The sequence below is a fragment of the Haliotis rubra genome, unplaced genomic scaffold (assembly GCF_003918875.1).
Source record: "Haliotis rubra isolate DU_JTF1 unplaced genomic scaffold, ASM391887v1 Scf487, whole genome shotgun sequence".
Taxonomy (NCBI): Eukaryota; Metazoa; Mollusca; class Gastropoda; order Lepetellida; family Haliotidae; genus Haliotis; species Haliotis rubra.
In genome coordinates, this window is record NW_025767176.1 from 287784 (window position 1) to 311414 (window position 23631).

At 38.6% G+C, this 23631-nt stretch overlaps 2 protein-coding genes across 2 annotated transcripts in view; one reads left to right on the forward strand and one right to left on the reverse strand.

Moving 5' to 3' along the window:
* LOC124291241 overlaps positions 1-23631 on the forward strand; it is a 59289-nt gene that overhangs the window by 13869 nt on the left and 21789 nt on the right. The window lies entirely within an intron of this gene.
* On the reverse strand, positions 1184-15746 carry LOC124291242. Its single transcript, XM_046728184.1, has 4 exons — positions 15596-15746; positions 5307-5496; positions 2759-2850; positions 1184-1653 (listed from the first exon to the last, which is right to left on the reverse strand). Exons 2-4 carry the CDS (start codon positions 5486-5488, stop codon positions 1607-1609), a joined length of 321 nt encoding a protein of 106 aa, XP_046584140.1. The 5' UTR covers positions 5489-5496; positions 15596-15746; the 3' UTR covers positions 1184-1606.

Genomic DNA, 23631 nt, shown 5'->3' on the forward strand with positions numbered 1-23631 from the left:
CAAGAAATTAAATGTATTGTACATTGATACTCAGAGTGGTGCGCATTTAATTCATGAAGAATAATTAACATACGCCATCATGATCACTGTTAAATAAACCGTATTCTGAAGTCACTGTGGCATTTGATAAACGATTCCTTAATTCTGCGCATTACCCCAAGTAGAACCTGTTTCGGCTAAAAAATCATCACTGATTATTCTGTGGCAAGGTTTGCCTTACGTCGAGTAAATTCCCAAAAGCTCTGCCCCCTGGGTTTTACATGTCACAATGTCTGAGTAACAGTCGGAAATGCTCTCCGCAGTAGATCAAACACAGTGTCATGAGACTCTTTCTGAAACTGTGTTTTAACGTGGTTACATCGTTCAAGGCTTCTTTAAGTGGTATTTAGATGTTGGTATGATAAAGAAAAACACTGGATAGACAACTTCTTAAATGCAATGGATGCGACGTTTCGGTGTCGATCCTATCAAGCAGATGTCAATCATTCAATCGTTATATGTATCACAACAAGCATCAGTGATGTCTTGACACTGTACATCAATCTCTTCAATTGTATAAACTCAAATACCTTTCATGTATATATTCTCCTTGTCCAAATATATTGTTGTGTATCTTTGTTTGATAACGATGTTAGGATCGAAGAAGTTGCCTATCCATAAAATGTGTTCCTCTTCATCATTCAAGTCAAAAAGATTTCCGAAGAACATTTTCAAATTGGAGCATGAACGACCTAAATTATGTGACGTTTACAGTTAATCAGTTGACTTGCCTTTGCATGTGTTTTGATGGGTGCTCCAGAAGGAAACGCTAACCTTTTTGTGGAAATAATGTATCATCACTATATATAAGTGATTTATATAGTATTACACATGTTTATGAAATAGTTGGAATCGTTTAGTGGAATCTGTTTGCAGTAAAGCTTTCTTTTGATATTGCAAATGGTTTTGTCAATACCATTCCCAGGTCCTTATTGCCAAATGACTGGGCACAGATCTGAACAGAAAAGACTTCAGGGAGAAAACGAGATTCATATATGTTTGCAGCGTTGATTGGTGTGCAAGAGCCCGATATGCGATTCAAACTATGTCATAAGAATATGTGTATGAATGGTTGTCAACGAGGGTGTTTAGCATAAAATAACATTATTTACAATATTTAATATTAAAACAAAGTAACATTAAATATCGACCAAATTTCTTTATTCTTGTTTTCACTACAAATAGTTATAGTTAATTCTGAAGGTACCATCAAATGACTTAGTGTGGTTACTTATCATCGAACAGGCATGTGTTGGAATGAATCGTATGGAATTTGAACTTTATGTATAGAATTAGATTCTGAGTTTCGATAAAGCAATGTAATGCATTCCGATAAGCATCATATATTAGATGCACGAAATATCGTTTTACTGAATATGGAAACACTGCTTTTTAAAGCGATTAAAATGAGCAGGATTTTCTCGGAAAAGATGAGACAATTTGATGACATCCAAACTCGATGGTATTTTCATTACATAAAGTCCATCGGTTATCTTGTGACTTTACATATTTTCTCTGAATGTACATAGTGACGTCACAAGTTGATATATCCGCATCACGTGACGTGTCATTTCCAAAGATCCATCAGTTCTTCGTCACTTATTAGTCCGTCTCCTGAAATGAAGACATGTCTCGAGATGAATAAAAAATGATAAAAAGCTTAAATACTCAACAATATTAGTAAGTTGACAGAGGAGTTATGTCACTTTGATTTGTGGTTTGGCAATGGAATAATTCTGGCGGAGGCATCGATAGAAGGCTTTCTTTGATAACAAATGCTTTTTGTGTTTTGTTGTTGGAAGTAGCTGTTTAAAAATCTCGCTGATTTCAAAATATTACTTATTACATATTTCTAATTACTTAGGTTCATGACAAGATATGCTCTGTAATTAGAAAGAGTTGGGCACTTTCTACCAACCTATTAGACCTTGTCATATTCGACGCGTTTGTACGTCCCACAAACTCCTTGGGGTCGATATCCCACTTGAGTAAAATGCGCGGAACCCATTTTGTGTATCCCCTTAGTGATATTGCTTTAATAGTGCTAATAACGGCGTAAATCTATATTCACGCACTTATAACCGGGTGATTCGGTGGTACCTTTTGCAAATGAAGCCCACCTGTTGTTTGATGAGGCTGTTGTAACGCCAATTTCTTTTTACTGTTATTTCTAACATCCACTAAGAGACAGAACGAGTATAATCCCCGCTTATAAATGCTTCATTTGCATCTAAACTTGTTTTCAAGACATAATGTTTTATGTTCATTTTCTCAGTAAAACATATTTTACATCTTAATAATCCTGAAATTGAGAATTCAAATTTCCGGTAAACAGTCGTGCTTCTTCAATGGGCACATGATGTCGCCATTTATCCTAAACGTCATTTGCAATAAATTTAAAAATACCTTGTGAAGTCTGTAATCATAACCGCAATAACAACACAGGCCCAGAAGCATAAATGGGATGGAACTTACAGATTACCTTTTCCGGTCAACCAACCAACCAACCAACCAACCAATCAATCAATACATATATCAATCAACCCGAGTGTTATTGAAACAGATATCAGCATTCACTCCCCCTCTATCCCCCAAATATTACAAAGAAATGTTATTGTACTCGAAGTTTACAGTTTTAAAAAAACATGTCCTTAAAGTAATTGCGGCATGAAATAGCCAAAAAGTGGAATGGATGCTATAGGGTATTGTTTTTATGTACCGTCTCTATCCACGAAGCGTTCCACTAGTGCTTTGGCCATAGCGGGGACGTGTGATATCAGATCTGCCACTTCATCCACGGTTACGTCAGACCTGTTAGAAAAAAAGAACAAAATGGTTTTTAACATAGACTTTTACTACGAGTTGAAACCAATTCCCCTCGAAAACCGTTCACTCAATGGACGCGAAAGGAGACGTTTGTTAATGCGGCAGTTTTCGCATTTTAGTATCAAAGGCCGCGGAAGTGACGCGAACATTACGCGCCCTGGTCGCGATCATTGTAACGCTTGCTTTATCAGTTGTGTAACTACATGCGCGACTACATACTTTTATTCCCCTGATACTGAGCTCCAGACAGGGTAATTTGGTATGATAGCCTGGAGATCGAACCTTCGGCGTTCCGCTGTTGCACAGACGGTCTGAGCTCTACACCACGGAGCCGGTGTTAGCGATAAAGATTAGTCAGCAACAGTGCCGTCCAACTTGTGTTATTCAAGGCTTCCGGAAATGTGGTTCCTTGCTAAATACGGGAATAATGTTTATGGTATTATTACGGAATTTGTATCGATCAAGGCCGATTTATTGAATACAAAATACATCACGGATTTATCTTTAGAAGATAATTTGCAATTTTATTTTTAAAGCGTTTAATATGTTATGTAAAAATACTTAAAAATATAAATACACATAAGGGATTGAAATCAGAGATGAATTGACAATTACCTGACATAAAATGAGTAATAAGAACGTATATAGGGTGTCAGGCACACGTTTGAAAGGTATTAGAGCAGTCTTTAAGTTGTTAGCGTACGGATGGTGTTCGCCACAATGTTAAACGGGCAATGGGAGACAGAAATGACCATTTTACTTCAGATCGTTATTCCAATGAACTATGAGCAGAAGGTTGTCAATTTAAAGATTTTCTTTACTTAAGAAGTCACTTCATTCGCGCACAAACTGATGCTGCTGAACTTCAACAAGCGCTTAAAATGTATTTACAGCTTTAACTTTAAATGCAGCTGGAGCGTTGCTTACATGGTTGAAGTTGCATTTCCTTACGTTTCCTATCGGGGAAGTCACATGTAAACGGTAAAGAATAGTTAGACTAAAATATCTGCCCAAACAGATTACATTGCACGAAAATGGTAAATAGTGACGAACACAATATGAACTGATCATTGAAAACACAAAGCCAGTGGTGATGCCAAGTGTTCGCGAAATGAGTAACATCTCCTATCCCTTATTACCGATAACTAGTTAAATTTGTAATAGTCTAGATGACTTTGAGTTAAAGATGCTTTCCTGTTTAGGTAGTAATTCATAGACCTGAATCCTTGACTACATGTAAATATATATATAGAACGTCAGTGCAAGAGAATTCACATTCTTGACCATCCTCAGAAACAGATTTCTGTGGAAAATAGCTATGAAAAGTATATGAATGGATCACTTAGAACTAGTGATGACACCTGGTTTTCGCGAAAACAACACACATATGTAAGTGTACATGTACTAGTATATACATCTGTCTGGTTACTCTTCAATGGCTTTCAGAGATAACATTAAGTGTTGCACTCTTTCTGAGTACAAGGTTGCTTCTGAAATAATCATGTTTACAATCGCAGTGTTAGGTGAAAAGTGGGTCAGTCAGGAAATGGATACCACCGGGTAGTGATTCTGGAGGAGATCAGGTCTGACTGTGTGTCATTGTACTGAGGGTCGGTGCTCACGCAGTCAGCCACTGTATTGCCAGGCCGAGACTCGATTAAATGCTGGCCACATTGACATGACTTAACTGAAGGCAAGAATTTATTAATTTCAACTACTCTATGTTGAGTTACACGACGTTTTGGAATATGTTGAATTTTGAAGATTCAGCTGATGGAGGAGTAAGATTATACTCCGAAACGGAATATTTCACCCGATGAAGGAGTAAGAATATACTCTGAAACGGAATGTTTCACCCGATGAAGGAGTAAGAATATACTCCGAAACGGAATGTTTCACCCGATGAAGGAGTAAGAATATACTCTGAAACGGAATGTTTCACCCGATGAAGGAGTAAGAATATACTCCGAAACGGAATGAAGGAGTAAGAATATACTCCGAAACGGAATGTTTAACCCGATGAATGTTTCACCTGATTAAAGTGTAAGAATAATGTTTCAATCCGAAACGGAGTGTTTCAAACTGATGAACCCGAGTAAGAATATACTCCGAAACTGAATGTTTAACCCGATGAAGGACTATACTCCGAAGAATATATACTCCGAAACTGAATGTTTCACCCGATTAAAACGGAATGTTTCACCCGATGTAAGAATATTCTCCGAAACTGAATGTTTCACCTGATGAAGGAGTAAGAATATACTCCAAAACGGAATGTTCCTCAAAATAAAGAAATTGACATCCATAAATTCTTGTCATTGTGAGCATGACTTCTAAATGCAGTTCAAAGACTTTATCACGGAACTATAAAACCATTGGCCAAAGAGGTACTCGCTCACACTCTAAATGTTAACTGTTAATCATATATAAGGACAACACACCGATCTGGTGGTGACAGCAGCGCATTGAGGGTGTGCATGTCGCGCTTCTTATAGGGCTGTCTTCCGGCAGCGTTGTCCCAGAATGCAGCACGTGTTTCCGTGGAGTCTGTCGTGGAGATTAGACACTGCGCCAAAGCAGCAACGGCGACCGTGTACGCCAACATTCGGTTCCACTCAGGCATTCTGGTAACTGCAACAATAATGCAAAGAGACAATGATAATAATACGTGTAAACGTTATGAACTCATTTTGATAAGTTCGTTCAGTCAGTGCTCGATGTCAATTGGTACAGTAAAGAAAATGAATTTTATGCATAGCCAGAGTCTTGTTTCTGCGGATGTTTCATCCATAGTTTCATGGATAGTTGTTCAAGCTTACACGGCCTGAAAAGCACATCCATTATCATCAAAGATCACCAGATTGATGAAAGGACTGGGTACACGTGATGTGAAAGCATTTTACTCAGCATTTTATGCCAGTTTTTAAACTGAGAAATAAATGTTGATCTGCTCAAACCATGCATCAGTATGGTTTTAATCGTGACGATATGCCCATTCCTCTTTTGTGTTAGGTTCCAAATCTCCATAACTATCTGTGCAGACCTTTGTCTGGATCCAGCAAATCCCCATCATGAAACTTAACCATAATCCTTTACACAATTAAAAAAATACATTCTTTTTCTTCACTGAACTCAACTTTTAGGTGAGTTATCAGTTTGCCTTTACATAAGTGACAGCTGGCACCGGTGGGGCAGGATGTGCTCACCTTTTCACAAACTCCTGATATCATCAGTATTCGCATGTGATTCATAAACGCATATAACAGAGCCATATATAACATAGGGACATACAAAGTACATCACGAATGCACCACTGCTAACCCATACTTTGCTGACAAGTACGTGGCATCCAGATTGTACGTTGAAAGCAAAATTTTATGGCAAGAATTTTGTACAATATGTACACAATCAATGGGAAATAATTGCTTAAATTTTGAAAAACGTATTGACGTAATGTCCTCCTCCTCCGCCTTTTCATCATCATCATCATCATCATCATCTACTGTGATGTAGTTATATATGACAGAAGCGGTGGTACCTAAATTAGCAATGTAGAATTGCGGGTGAATCTTTCCTAGTATAACACGTTCATATATTTTCCTTAACTCGATCAACGTAAACTATCTATTACATAAAACCTGGAAGAATCTACCCGAGTGTAACTGCAGATACAACTTGCATCAACCGCTTCAACACGGTCTAGATACTTCTACCATATGCACGACCAAGTATCTCCGTTAGGTCAACGTCGTTACGGAATTCAAGGTCCGCGTTATCAACAACACAAATGATGAACGAGTGACATGAAATTGGGCTTAACGTCGCGATTTATATTGCATCATTTGTATGGAGACATGGACGTATGTCGGTTTGTGATACATGTTCCAAGACGTTGTGAACGAGTCCCGTTTTATATTGTGTCATTTAGAGATAAGCACGTATGCCGGCTTGAGATACACTAAAAGTTCATTCCCCTTGAACGCGTTCAGAACGCGTGTAACACGCATGTGCCACGCATGTGCAACGGGTGTGCAGCGCGTTTGAGTTCCGTGTCACACGGGTGTGCAACGAGACACACACACGTGTACCATGCGTGTAACAAGGGACCAAGTTTCAGTTGAATTTGACGAAATGCGTTAGGGTTGCATAAATTGTACATGTTCCAAGATGCCGTGAAAGAGTGTCAGGAAATGGGGCTTGACGTCGCGTTTTATATTGTTCCATTTATATGGAGACATGCACGTGTGCCGGTTTGAGATACATGTTCCAAGATGCAATTTTTATATGAATACTGCACGCAGACACAGTGTTCTGACGAGCCTGTCTTTATCTATGGAACTGATGTCCAACCGCCGACAGGGAAACAAGTACCATCTTTTGACATCGTTTTCTATGACGCGGCCAGGGAATCGAACACCTGACCTTCCGATCTCCGAGCAGACCATCTATCCAATAGACTTGGGACGTTGTCACAAGAGTATAAACTGCGGATGTTAACTGATTTTGTTACGACAGTTTGGCATATACGCTGTTTGGTCACCAGATGTATTTTTGAGAATTTGAGTTGTTTTTCTTTCTTAGAACATTTAAATTTCACCTGTCAATGGTTTATTTGAAAAGAGAATATGACTTTCAGATACAAAAGTAGGTTATGTTTCATTCAGATAATGCGACAGCGTCTTTTTTACATATGTAGAAGATTCATATCATATGTAACTTAACCTGCTCTTTGTGCACTCAATATGCCAACCAAATTGCTGTTTCTCCTTGCCGATTCGCTGGTATTCGTTTTGACATTTTCTAATGCTAGAAAGAATGCTTTGAAGCAAATATTACACTTTGTAGCATGGAAGAATACACACGAAATGCCTCCGTTTACACACTGCCTTAGTATATAAAACATTCCAAAACCTAATCCATAATAACAAATCATGTCTGCTAAAAGAAGAATCCACTGTACGGCGTCAAAAAACATTTCAGTAAAAGGTCTCGTTTATCTGCCAAAAAGGCAAAATAGTGTTTGACGGATCACCGAATCTAAGTATGACACCAGGTGCTCTCGAAAAGGGTAAGTATGACCTGAAATACCGCCACTGACACGTTTGTTTGAAGGTTAACTTAGATGTTTGTTTCATAACGCCCTACAACAGTGCTCCTGCTGTGCGTATTTCATTCTTATAGCTCGACGCCATTTAAAGGCCGATGGGTAGCCTAGTAGTCAAAGCGTTGGCTCGGCACGTCGAAGACCCGGGTTCGATTCCCCACATGGGCACAAAGTGTGAAGCCCGTTTCTGGTGTCCCCGGCCGTGATATTGCTAGAATATTGCTAAAAGCGGGGTAAAAGCATACTCAATCACTGACTCACTCACTCGACGACATCCATACATTAACGTGATCTTGTGCAATATCGTTAGCACTGAGAAAAAAAAAGATTAAAATTGTTTTCATGTGACAGAAACATTCTTTTGCGGATCAATAGAAATAAGTCTCGTTTTACGACCTGAAATGCCTCATGTAAATCACACCATTGAGCACGACTTCAAAAGGTAATTGATCAAACGTTCTTAACAATAATGTAGGTTTGGACAAGAGCATTGAGTGCAGACTTAACAGTCATAGTCAAATTTCAGATGGCCACTGATGCAATAATATATATCTTAAATAGCCCCCAGAGCCATACATTTACATTGAAGACATATTTGTACAATCTGAAAGGTTTTAGTCGTTCTGAATCGCAACAAAGGTAGTTAATGTGAGTTGTCCTTATGTTCACAAGGTATTCCTGCCGAATATAACAAGAAAGATGCAATGACTAAATACACCCAGGTACACCTACATGTTACTAATATATCCTCGGATTTGCGTTCAAATGTGGATTAACCCGTGAGGATCCGGTTAGAATTGATCTTCAGTAACCCATAGTTGTCGCAACTGAAGACTAACGGGATCGGGTGGTCAGGTTCGCTGACTTGGTTGACATATGTGATCGTATCCCAACTGAGTAGATCGATGCTCATGCTGTTGATCACTAGATTGTCTGGTCCAGACTCGATTATTTACAAACCGCTGCCATATAGCTGGAATATTGCTGAGTGCGGTGTAAAACTAAACGCACTCACTCACTCAAATGTGGATTAAATAATAGCTGTTAACTGTCTAATGGACCAACAGTTTACTTGTCTTCAAGACCTCGTGAAACCTTTCAACCTCAGCCAGGAGCATCACAGCAGGACCCTACTCACTAATAGGTCGTTAACGTTAAAACGACACACACAGATCTTTGTCAAAAGCTCAATTGCGTTCTTTCTGATTGGGTTGAATATCGATTGATATTCTGGTATGTCTCCATGCATTTAAGTGACACTAGGGATGAGAAGCAGTACGTGATAGTCATGCTGGCCCCATCGCTGGTGTTATTGGCGTACGACCATTTATAATTCCCACCTCGCTGAGACCTTCGCCACGTTGCCATACAGGATCACGTAAACCATTTCACATAAATTTCATTACGGGTGAAATGGAAGGTGCGACGAAAGAGTATTTGATACTAATAGCGTGGTATCACATGCATGTTTTATACAGCAACCAATCCAAAACACGTACTGTAATTTTCGTATTAGCTTCGTTGCAGAGGGCAACATTAACCCGTCGACAGCGTAGTACAAGGGTTGAAACTTTATCTCCTGTGGAGGATAATGGCCCATCTGATTATTCACTTCATTCTCAACTACGTGCAGATCGGGCTTAGGACAATTCCGAAAAAATCGATCTTTTATGTGTGAAATAAATATTGAAATTGATTGAGAGCTACTTAACTTAAATGTCGTTGTAATTGAAAGTCAGATCTTCGCGAAACATATTCGTATTTAAGATTTCCCTGATGTCAGATGCTATTAATTCTGCGGTTATTAAAGATGATACATTTTACACGATAACAGAAATTATAACTGCCGTCATGTCCATTTTCATAACCACACATCTTCCTGTCATTTACCAAATAATTAATAGGGCGTATTAGCCATTTCGTGTGCGTGGGGGTCTAGAGTTTAAGTGGGGCGTATGAGTCGTTTGTGAGCCGGGCTTGTTGGTTTCGTTTGGGAAATGGGCGTGTGATTCACCTATTTTAGCTTGGCGTGTGAATCATGTGTGTGTGAGCTAGGCTGCTTCTGATGGGAATTCAATTTCAATAGTATGACTTACCGTTAAGAAGGAACTATCATTGCAGTAGAATGGCATAACGTCAAGAAGGAATCGTAATTGCAGTAGTATGGCCTAACGTCAAGAAGGAACTACAATTGCAGTAGTATGGCCTAACGCCAAGAAGGAAATGCAATTGCAGTAGTATGGCCTAACGTCAAGAAGGAACTACAATTGCAGTAGTATGACTGAACGTCAAGAAGGAAGGAAACATAATTGCAGCAGTATTTCGTAACGTCAAGAAGAAAGTATGTAGGATGACCTAACGTCAAGAAGGATCTAAAGTTGCAGTATAACGACGCTAATTTGGACCGATACCATTGAACGCCGAAGACCCGGGTTCGATTTCCCAAATGGGCACAATGTGTGAAGCCTTTGTCTGGTTTCCCTCGCCATAATATTGCTGGAATATTGCTTAAAGCGGCGTACAACTAAACACACTCACTCAATGCCCATTGGATAAACTACTATGTAACATGTAATTACGTCACACTAGATATAACTATGATACGCTACGTACTAAGTGGCGTAATATCAATACCAGATATTCCGGACATTTGAGATGGTACAGAAGATGAGTTTTTAACCTTGTTTTAATTTATGTTCCTGCTCGGAAAGTGGAAAGTTGGTGTATGGTGCGTCAGAGTAAATAACGTTCAAAGGTTGTACTTGTTACCCTGGCGCTCGGTATTTATGTGATAACAGAACAACGGTAGGTTCGGAGTCAGTAAAATCCGTTTGCATGTTTCAACACTATCAAACAGTCATGCATTTGTACATATAAGTCCGGACCGTCGTAGTTTACATGCAATAATCTTGAACTCGACGTTAAACCTCATTCACATCACCTCAGCTGACCCATGCTTTTTCAACGCTGTCCTTTAATCACAGAAAAAGTCTATTTAAACCACACCTGATTCCATTAGAACAAAAAAGCGAACAAATGGTCAGAGCCACATGGTCCGTTTCTGGATGGGGCTGATCAGGGGTTAAAGCCATGATATTGCTGTCTGTCATTTCCAGTCATTTCAATCTTCATATTCCCATTTATTCCTGACGCAGATGAGATTTCATCCACCGTCATCCACTCGCCAGCTGTGTCATACTCAATTCAATGCCCTTAGTTGTCGAAGAGCGGTGCTATGTACATTTCTCGGTAAACGCTATTCGATGTAAATTCAATATAGAGCACTGGCTTTGATACAATGGCAGGGCAGATACCCCAGAGAATTGTTATGGACTTAGGCATGAAATAATACCTTATTGCTATAGACTGTGGTACAATGTACACAGTGCCAATATGCATATGGCCACAGGCGGAATATCTTGTTCCAAACTGCTATCTTTGTGCATGTATGTTTGCAACAAAATTTGATGACCGAAATTAACATAGTTTAAATCTTGTTCCATATGGCTTACATAATGATTATATCATTAGGAGGATAAAGCAAGACTCATTGGTCACAACAGAATGTGATGCTATTCTTAACATGTGTGATTTTTATATGAGGTTTACAAAATGTATGAGGGGCGGTGGGGTAGCCTAGTGGTTAAAGCGTTGGCTCGTCACGCCGAAGACACGGGTTCGAATCCCCACATGGGTACAATGTGTGAAGCCCATTTCTGGTGTCCCCCGCCGTGATGTTGCTGGAATATTGCTAAAAGCGGCGTAAAACCAAACTCAGTCAGTACAACATGTATGATGTTAACGTGTGATGTTTAATAAGCGCGTATACAACGTTTAGGAATATAGAGTGGCTTTTCGAAATCTTGTCATTGATGACGGAACATACTACCAATATGAAATAATTGTCGTAAAATACACATTCTAGTATACCGAATACCATGTATGACAATGTATAAACGTTTCACAAGTGTAAAAGGGGGGATGGGCAGCACTGTACTTCTCTCCTTGATCCGCTTGTGCCAAACATAACGTCGTGTTTGAATTAAAAAATCCTTCGTATTTTAGCCAAAGCTAAAGAGTAGGTGCTTTTTTCAGTTAACAAAACAGTAAATTGATTTTCATATTATGTTGAACAAATGAATCATCATCACTATCATCTGTTTGGATTTGGTTTCACCTCAGTATGAGGGTTGCAACAAGCTATACAATGGAAGCTAGGGAGCGTGACAAGTGCCGTTATATCAAGTTTGAATTAAGCCGTTAAAACTACACTTTCTAGGTCTGCTAAGGTAATAATCTGATGTAAACCAATTTAGAAATTGCCTTCATTGCACAGAATGTCTCATGTTCACATGAGGTACTAGATATAACGCCGATTCCGGTAAGGAAATGGGCACACGACTAAGAGCTGAGTAGTCGTTTAATGATTATTGATTAACCACTTCAGGAGCACCAGCAAATAAAATGCGTCTTATGTCACTCGCGAGCTGTCGCATAATTACGGGTTCGTCACAATAAATGTTTTCTGCATTTACAGACCAGATTTCCACACACTAGGTTTACGTGTTTTTCCTCAACTGCCCATGCATTAACTAACATTATCAATGGTACGTAACAGATGCACACCTAAAAATAGGTTTTCCCCCGCTCGTATACCTTGAGTCCGATTTACGGCTGATACTTTCTGATCCTCATATAAAAAGATTTTCCTTTAGATAATAGAGTTATACATTTATAAACTTAATCCACGCTGATAAACTGCAACAGTTGGAGGGATTTTATTCTAGTTTCGTCCTTTTTGTCGTTGTTCAAAATTTGATGCCATGACATCATCGTCCGGGTCGAAATGGGTTCTGTTTATATCTTTATTAATGGAGAGGAACGCCTCCAACGGCCGACGGCTTTTGGCAGATACTCCACCAGAATGAAACCCCCGGCTTCTAAGAACCCCGAGTCCTTAATCCTTCTAGGTTATGGGACAGTCCCTGCCTTCTGCAGTGGTGGTGATGCTGTTGTAAACCCGTGTTCATCAATATTTACAAATCGTTGCAAGAACCTTTCTGGATCAGCATCATACAGAGACAGGTTGTGCCTGGTGATTTTATTATCAGATGCCAGGTGATTTGGATGCAGACTGGCTGATACTTTCTTCATTCATACTTTCTCTGATAATGAAGTGTAGTATGGGCTTCCAGGATCGGAGCTCCTCTTCAAGCCTCCCTCTTCGACGCTAAAAAACTGCTACCTACATTTCTATGGTGGCATAGCAAGATATTGGCTTCCCCAGCATCATAGTCATATTTTGGTGTTAAGCCCTCTGCTGCAAGTACATGTGCTTGATCAATTCACATTCCTCACTTTTCACGTTTTCCGAAGGTTACGGACGCCTGATATTCCCCCGACTTGACACCGCGAAACATGGTAATTGGAAGCCTCAATTATTCTTTGTAGATATTCTTTAATGGCATCGTGCAATGTCCACAACCAAAGGTTTCGCAAAAACAAACTTTCGTCTACGTTAGGCTCAGGACATTTCAAACAATTTCGTAGATGAGAAAATGAAAATGACTTTGTGTTCCCTTTCTGACAAGGTAATGACGTCACGCAACAAGGGGTAAGTATGCCATTGTGTTGGATTATCGTGGCCCATGGAAACATTTCTGTCAAATATCATTTCAATGGTGCAACACGGAAAAAGTGTCATTAATTAGGGGCAAAAGCATAGACGTTTTGAAGATCAAAATTTAAGGGATATACTATCTCTTTTAAACTAACGTTGCAAAACATGTGTCTAAAACATGTGTCTAAAACATGTGTCTAAAACATGTCTTAAACAAGATACGATTGAACCCCATATTACTAAAAGCGGGTAATAATATCGAGCCGTGGTATCTCTTTTATCAAGTTCAGTGAGTCCAATCTTTTGCAGTATGACAAGTTACTGGACTAAAATGAACAAAAGTGTACTTTTGAGTGTTCGGTAATCACATTCGCCTACATCCAGTTCTGTCATTACAGTGAGCAATAGGCATAAATGAACAGGCCTATAGGAAAGATTTATAGGCTGTTACTCTGAAATGCAATGAAATCCTACTTGTAGAGCAACGCAATCGGTTCCACTTCAGGATTTGTCCTAAATTTCAACTTACTTAAATCTGAGTCAAATTCACGAATTCACATATACAACAACATTTTTGGATGAAGAGGAACGAGATGTGAATTTGTATTAAACCCGTCATCTATTAAGTTTAAATGAACGCGATACCCTACACATTTTAAAAAACTTAGGGTTTCAAAAGGAGATGTTTCAAACATAAATGTTCCTGTTAAACAGATGTAGAAATGTCAGGATCGGTTAAAAAGCTTTAAATTCGGGAATAGTATTGCAGATCAATAACTTATAAAGCCGTTTGTAATTACGAACCCCAAGATTGGATAACATTACGTAACCCAATCTTTTCTATTTTGTGATACCGGTTTACAACACATGGGCCATGCTTAACGATATCATGATAAATAAAAATTCATTTGTCGGCGTTTCGGGTCTAAAACTAAAAGCTACGTTTCAAATACCTGTGAAAATGTTCTTGGCACATTATTTTGATAGATTGCTAAATAGAATTATGTTGTCTCTGAGGTTTTGTTTAAATAAAAGAAACACGAAACATTTAAAAGCTTTGCCAAGATGACAAAATATCTTCAGCGTCCACATGTATCGGAGTGCGAATAGAAACCAAAACTAAAGGCAAATAACTATTTAATCAAATATTAAGAAGTTAAATTTCAACTAAACTGATGTCTTTGAACATTCAGCGGCGACTATCAACAAGTTATGTGACGTTACAAAAAGTTCCGATATGACATATTTTACAACTATTGCCAACGGGGACCGGCAGCAAACGTTTTGGCACCTATTAAACCGCTAGCATGATGAAATCCATACTTGGTAGAGTTGGTAAAATATATATAACATGTACGTAATAATCGATGTTTCAGCTGCGTACTGTTCACACTTTTTTCAAACAGTTGCTTTATGCTGTTAAACTGACTGTTCTAGCATCAGAATGTAACGTTACTTATGATGCAACCTTCCACGATATCTGCCAGTGCGACGCCACATTTTAATAATTCATTTAAGCAGGAATGATAATTAATATTTGAAACAGCTGAAACTGTTTGTCATTAAAAACCGCGTTCTTGCTGATTTTAAATACTCAGAATGAAATTATCATACTTAAGTTGCACAGATAGAATATTTAGAGATAGCTTTCAAATCATTTCCAAGCTTATCGTTTGTATTAAGCTATACACAAACTATATTTCACAAACACAGTATTAAAGTTAATTCTGAGGCACTTATGATATGTATGGTAATCTATGCACAGAAATTGTATTTCTTTATGAAATTATCAGACATTTTCGGCTAGAAATCTGTATTTCAATAAAAACAACAACAAATAAACAAAAAATTGACAAACCAAACTGGATTCCATGCCCGCTAACGTTCATTTCTTTACTTGCATGCCTAACATCCTATACTTTCCTTTATATATTATTCTCTTAAATTTGTTTTACTGTTCTTGAACGTGCATACATATTTAAACACATCTACTGCTTCGGACTCACCTGTAGGCTGGGCTGAAAATTGGATGCTGAGGAAGCTTGTCAGTGTTTTCTCATGGATCTAGCGTTGTAGTATAAGGACCCTTCTCAAGTCCATAGGCCCATAAGCTTCAAGGAACAATGAGGGGTTCGTGTTCGTATGGTAGAGATGCATGGAGCGGGTGAATAATTTATAGGAGGAAAATGTGCATTCAGTAGGAGTAGTACTTTGGAACCCACCTTAACCCTTCCCACGCCAAACAGCGAGATAATGACGCGTGGTCCGAAAATAATTCTAATTCATGTCTAATTAACTGACAAACTAATCACAGATGTCGAGAGGCCAAAGGAATCCAAAAAATAGCTGAAATTTGAGGAAATGTGTCATCAATATAATTGTGTACGTGTATAGCTTCCAAATATTTATAAATCTGCAATACAGCCACAATGGCAATAACAACCCCACAGACCCTCCCCCACCCCCTCCCCCCACTACTACGACTACCACCACCAAAAGTATTCTTCCAAAAGAGAACTTACGCTTTCCCAGCCAAGTGCCAAGAGCTCGATATTTTTATTTTCTATTTTCTATATTTCCAAAGGCGGTGGAATTTTAAGCCAACAACGCTAGGGGTAAGAGGGGTTAACTTATGCGAACTCCTGTCATCGCAATTTGTAGTAATGAGAATGCTGGATAGAGCATTTACCAGCACGATTTCTCCGTCCCGTGGCACAGGAGCTGTTGCTGATGTTGCTAACAACGTCCGCGTGCTGTTCCCGACTGAGCGAGATAAAGGAGGTTGGTTCCTCTAATTGAATTAGAGTATAATTGTTTTGTGAGACTTGTCTATAAAGGAGCACCCTACGTTGATGCATTATAGTTATACGTAGGAAGCAGATTGTTGACTTCGTATTCAGAATTCAGTACTTGAACGGACAATAAAAGCGACAAAACCCTTCTCAGTGATCACAAAAAATATCCGTTGTTCGATTCCAAATATATCACAAGCATGGTAATGATACTAGGTATTTGCGAATGCGTATTACGCCCACTAGTCACACTTATATGGTAAAACAAGTCAATTTTTAATGCACAAACACGACATGGGAACGTATAGTACAAGACAAAATAACGAACAGCGTCAAAAATCATTTTGGTCACTGGGGCAGGTTTACAATATGTTCCATTTGTCTGAGATTGTTCGCGTCTTACTTAGGCCGTGCATGTGGTAACTCTGATCAAAGAAGTTTTTAGCACGGGTCATACGACGCTCTTTGACATTTTCGCAGAAGAGCATGCTAGATTGTATCTCAGAACTGTGAAATGTAGACCACCAAGGGATTTAGCTGCTTGTATATTGCGCGACACAAATAAAGTGAAGTCATATTCAGAAAATGTCACACAAATACTGTTCAATAAATGATAAAGAATTTGCAGATGTTATCAAGTATTTGACGAACGGACATTGAAGAAGAAGATTCATACCGTTCCAATTAAACTTTGCATCATAAAGTGCTGATCGAAATTCGTTGCGGCACTTTTGTTCTAACAATGGCCGGACTACTACTACTACTACTACTACTACTACTACTACTACTACTACTACTACTACACCGGGTGTTCGAGGCACAACAGGTGTAACATGATGCAGATTTAAGAGCAACACACCCACCTATGCACATACTCACAACTAGATGAACAAACCTTAATAACCACCACCAATCTTCTAGAAGTATTCATGCCAACATTTTAGTTGAAAAGAATTCATGATCTTCCGTGTTTTCAAATGGAACTGTTGACATTGGAATGCAAAGTGGATTTTTATCTAAACATATTATCTTTGCATTCATTTGTTTATTTTGTATGGCATCTTTCTTTACCCTTTCTTGAAAGAGCATTTAAAAAGCTATGTCACTCACTTTTAAAAGTTGCGTGCTTCGTGCAATATATGATCTGAAAAAATATGTAACACCAAACGAATAAATGAGTACTTCCACTGATGCACGCACAGTTTCAGACTCTAACATGTAAATATTTATACAAGGTGTTGATGTTTTCTTGTACGTTTTGCTGCAGATAATAAGAACAGGTCCGTGGAATTCCCTTAGATTTTAGGCCATGTTATGTGCATAAAATTAAAAATCCTTTCCATAATAATATAAGAAATGTATGTTATAAGCAGCAGCTTTCACGATTCTGACTATCACATAAGCATGTGTTTATAAATCAAACATTGATGATACCAGGGATTTGCTATAAAAGATCATAGTATCTGTCTTCAGCAGTGACACCCTACAAAAATTCATACTAAAGGCCAATCAATTGTTCAAATGAAAAAGAACCACGATAACCCTGAAAAATACAATAAAAGAAAGAACGAAAAAGTGAAAAAACCAAACCAAACAAACTCGACGCAATATTCCAGCTATTCCAGTCTGTACTTAATCGTGTCTGGACAAGACAATCCAGTGATCAACTGCATGCACATCAGTCTACGCATTTGGGATAAGATGACGTGTGTCAATCAAGTCAGCGAGCCTGACTACCCGATCACGTTAGTGGCCTCAATTCTAACCCGGATCTTCATGGGTACAAACAGTGTAAAGGGCAAACAGGGAGCATCGCCAGACATCACTTTGGGCACTGATACATATATTGTGGAATTCTTGCTCTTCACTGGAAAGCCTAGTTTCGAGGAACTGTTATTCAATCACCTACTATAAACTATCCAAAATTTTCATGTAGATATGTGGGGAAAATTTCACAGTTTGACGTGATTTCAGTTTCGTGATAAAAATTGTGTTTGATTTCGTGCCATACCTTCCCGATTTTTGTCAGAGGAACTATTAACTACCCTTTGACTGTGTTTATGATACGCTCACCTTTGCGCGAACACCTGGTATCATCCTCTGTGTTTATAGTGATTCATTAACACATCCTCATGATTTATTTATGTATATGTGTCATATATCTGATACGACTATTGTATTATCATGGCAGGTATCTCGTCTGAATATTTTAACATCAATACAAACTTTAATACCAAACTCTAAGAACATTTTCTATAGCTTTCAGGCTTGTATTGACCATTACATCACAATCAAAACTAACGATGTTGGTATAATAAGAGACAGCATAGGTTCTATGCAGATCAATTAACAGATTCCTTCAGATTCGTTGAGTGCAAAATGCTTGAGGGTATTTACAGTACGTCGACATATGACTGGATAAAATATGTGTAAATAATTTGTAAGCGTTCTACAGCAGCCTTGAGAACCGACAAAGGTGTGAACTATTCAAATCCCTGTAAAATAGCATTTCAATACCATCTTTGAAAAAAAACTGTGTGAAAATAAAATAGGAGGAAATCAAATCCAGCAGTGAAAGGCTTTCGCAAATTTACTTTAAGTTACTCCAGGCATGTAAATAAGAGACCTTTATAATATCAATATGCGGACAAAGACTTTGCTCTGATATCAGGACAAAGAACCTTCTCTCAGGACATTTTAAAGGTGAATTTAGATACACCGATATTTGAACCTTGGGACATTTATGAATAAAGGATTACAGCCCTAGGCATTACAGAACGTTTTAAAATCACAACAAAATCGTGATGAAGGTTGCTTTAAAATTCTTATGATGTATCATGAAAAAGCAATAAACAGATATGCCTTTTGCACAAATCATAAAATATAGGAAAAAATCCTCTTGAATGTAAATTATACCAAAAAGGTGGTTTAAAACAATTTTCACTAATGTATTTGAATGTTTTCAATTTGTTTATGCTTAAACTATTCATGCTTTACAGGGGCATTGAGGTAGCCTAGTGGTTAAATCGTTGGCTCGTCACGCCGAAGACCCGGGTTCGAATCCCACATGGGTACAATGTGTGAAGCCACTTCTGGTGTCCCCCGAGGTGTCGTTGCTGGAATATTGCTAACAGCGCCGTAAAACCAAACTCAGTCAGTCAGTCATCGTATACAGCTCCCAACTACAAAATGTCAAACATGTATAACCGTGGCTGAAGATTCTTCAAGAACAAACGAACCAATTCCACGACAATGAACTATGATAAATTGTCAAACGCAGTTGATTGCATTACGTACCATAAGACCAAAATTAATCCTTGATCATACATGAAAATTGCTCCTTTTCTAATTTGACGACTGTGAGATGCTGGCTATCATTGCATTCGTATTTGAATAGTCGCTAGAATTTGGTGAGTCCTCGTTGCGGTACTAATAAGCCTGGCAGGAATAATTCAAAATAGCCCATAAAATTTTGATTGTATTTATTAAACAGGAATGACTTATCAAATCAAATTTTACTGGAGGTGATTTTCGAAACCTGGACAAGTCATGCTTTCAGTTTTACAATATCGTTGGGATAGATAATTATTAACTAAGACATCTTGATCAACATTTGATTGTATTGATCATGTAAAATCCAGTAACATTACGTTATCAAATGTATCCACATGGATCAAAACTGGTCCTGAAGTCGTTAGCGAGAGCAGAGCTAAGAATTATGCACGACATGTCTTCGATTCAAGACTGTACAATTTCTTTATATATCTGGTTAAGAGTTTTAGTACTCGACATGTGGGAGTGATGAATATAAAGAGGACGTGTAAAACCCTCATACTAAACTTAAAGAGTGGTTTGGGTCGAAACTTTATACTTTTCAGAGCGGTGAATAGAAACAGTTATTGTTGCTGATGCACTAAGGGTGATGCTTAAAACGAACCTTCAGTAACGTTCTTCCTTCCAACGACCAAATGATAGTCTACTGCCTCAATTACAATGGTTTTGGATAGTCTTGTACGTCAACTATTTGTGTACATGTGTTGTAACATATCGCCTAAAGAACATCGAAAGGTTGTTCATTGCAATGTCCTGCAGTGGTTCATTCTGAGTAAATAACTTTTTTCGTTATTCCTATGTTCACCAAATCAGAGTGAGTGCGTGATGGATTTTAGTTTTACGTCGCACTCAGCAATATTCCAGCTATATGGCGGCTGTCTGTAAATAATCGAGTCTGGACCAGACAATCCAGTGATTACAGCATAAGCACCGATCTACGCAATCGGGATACGATGACAAGTGTCAACCAAGTCAGCGAGCCTGACCACCCGATCCCGTTAGTTGCCCCTGACAACAAGCATTGGTTACTGAAGATCAGGGGCGGTGGGGTAGCCTAGTGGTTAAAGCGTTGGCTCGTCACGCCGAAGACCCAGGTTCTAATCCCCACATGGGTATAGTGTGTGAAGCCTATTTCTGGTGTCCCCCGCCGTGATGTTGCTGGAAAATTGGTAAAGCGGCGTAAATCCAAACTCAGTCAGTCAGTACTGCAGATCAATTCTAACCCGTGTCTTCACGGGTTCACCAAATCAGAAGGTATCGCGATTGATGACATCCTATTGTGACTGTAACCTTCTTCTGCTGTATGTTCCCCATAGTAGAGGGAGAATGAAAATCTCGTCCATTAATATTGGTAATGAAGTATCACTTTGAGCTTTAGAATATGGATTTGACTCATTAGAATTATGCAATATTCATAGATAATTCCGTTTTTAATTTTAATTGGTGTGCTTTGTCAGTTGCCGTACAAAGAGATGTAAGCGACATGGAAATTGATATCATTGGAGGCATACACAGACTGTCGCATACGCAGTCATCAGATCACACTCAGTGACCATCCAGAACTGACAATTTCCACCTACTCTTCACCTGAAGACACATTGGGGTGTCTTGTTGGAAATCATTCAGTGATAATTCCCACATCATCCAGGGAATATTACTATTGCGTCCATTGGTGTTTGCCAACGTTTGATGTTCTCTAGGAACGAGTGACTCTGGAAGACCATGTCAGATGTTTTCATACATTACGACATGCTGGGTTCGTGAATTAAACCATGGGTAACAACATAACCTATTTGATGGGTGCTCGACAGTCGGTCCGTTACGAACAATACACTGTACTATGAGAGCAGACCATTAAGCGGATTGAGCATGGCTGCTTTAATCATGACATGGCAACTTTATGAAGCACGTGGTCATTAAATCGTATGGCGATTTGAAACAATGAGTCTGAAACAGCGACAGATGGTGAGAGATGTAACACCTAGCATTACCACATACAGATGACCAGATTACCGTTGCATTGTCACGGAAATCCTTAGGGACCAATAAAAATAAATATTGAACGTAGTGAATAATTTAGCGTTCAGACAATGGCATTATTTTGTAATGTTTCAAGGCGTAATATCCGATTAATCTGTAAGTACATGGAGGGTAGTTCCAAATTATTCAGTAATTTGGTATCCGCTAATCAGTTGACGTATGGTGGGATTTATCTTATGAGACAGAAACATAATGGCATTGAATATAAATATACTACCGGACAACAGTAAGTAAGCAGTTGAATGTGACCAAACTTACAAATATATAAAAACACACCTAAAACAAAATAAAAGCAGCAACCACCCTCAACGCCCCCAACCCCCAAAATACAAAATAAAAATACCCCTCAAAAAAAAGAAAAGAAAAAAAAAGCCAACAAACAACCTCAAAAACAATACAAAACAAAATAAATAACAAAACAACACGAAACAAAGAAGGAAAAACCAACAAAAAACAACAAACAATAAAAACAAAGAAACAAAGAAACAAAAACAAACCCAAACGACAACAACAACATAAGAAAAAAAAAATCCCAGCAAACAAAATGATCCAAACGTTATAATTACTAGTTTTATACCGGACGATGAAAACTTCAAGGCTAAGGTAAAAAACTTCAGCTATGTCACCCGCATCAAACACCTCATCACCATCACATGACAGTTTCTGGTTTCTATAAGTTTCAGCCACCGTGTATACTTTCTTCAGTACATTAACAGCATTGCTGCTTAAATCAAAGAATACAATACACAATACACTGTATATGAAAACTTTGATATACAATGTGTCTTCAATGTGCCAAATATCGTAGATCTGAGCTGTATTTGTCAGACCAGTTGCCTGTGTTGAGACTCTTTGGACTGATTGCCACCTGAGTGCATTTGTTCCTCATTTACTTCCGCACCGCACAATATTCCAGCAATACAAGGGGGCCCGTAATGTAGTCTCGACAAAACAACCCAGTGGTTTTATATTACGAATGATTCTCACTGAATGGGTAGGTTAATTTGCTGTCAACTAAGTCAGCGAGCCCCTTACTCGCCTCGTGCAAGCATCGGGTGCTGAAGACCAATTCTAACCCGGATCCTCACGGAAATGTTTCTTGCGATCAGTATAGATTGTTAACGACAAAACCCAGCTCGTTACAGGTCTATTTGGTATACAGTCCTCCCTGCATTGCTCCATTAGCGTTATAACAAGTGTTGCATTGTAACCAGGGTTGAACATCAAATGCCAATCTATTTAAGCTTGTAAAACGATGTTATCATTACCATCACACATGTTCATTATTCTTAAGAACTCGATAAATGTTCTGTGTTGGTTGTGTAAAGAAGTGAGATGAAGTTTGTTGATTTAGAAGTGGGAACTTTTACGAAAAGATTAACTAATTTGCCATGTTTTAAACTATAACCAGGAAATCGTATAACCAGAGTGGCATATTGAACAGACAAGATTGTAGATTAAATATTACTGACAAGAGCCACTCACATATAATCAAGTTTTGAATGACGCGATGAAGTTATGAAATCATGTCAATTGAATGGGAGTGACAGCATCACGTGTAATGCATGAGCGCTGTTTCGATCGCTTGGCCGCTCCTTGGTAAGATGGTCCGTGATGTCACAAACACCAACACCAACACCAACACACACACACACACCAACACCAACACACACAACACACACACACACACACACACACACACACACACACACACACACACACACACACACACACACACACACACACACACACACACACACACACACACACACACACACACACCCACACACTCACACTCAAACACATCGCTTTATATTTGCAATCAACATTTAAAATGACTTTTACTTCACCTTATCAACTCTGAATATCAGAAAATT

Bases quoted from the DNA above. Each gene is read 5' to 3' on its own strand.
- LOC124291242 (XM_046728184.1), bottom strand. From the start codon at position 5,488: ATGCCTGAGTGGAACCGAATGTTGGCGTACACGGTCGCCGTTGCTGCT. The intron at 2,851-5,306 runs GTGTGTTGTCCT...TTTTTCTAACAG, and splicing joins CTGCTGTCACCACCAGATCG to GTCTGACGTAACCGTGGATG. The intron at 1,654-2,758 runs GTACATAAAAAC...TCTTCATTTCAG, and splicing joins ACGCTTCGTGGATAGAGACG to GAGACGGACTAATAAGTGAC.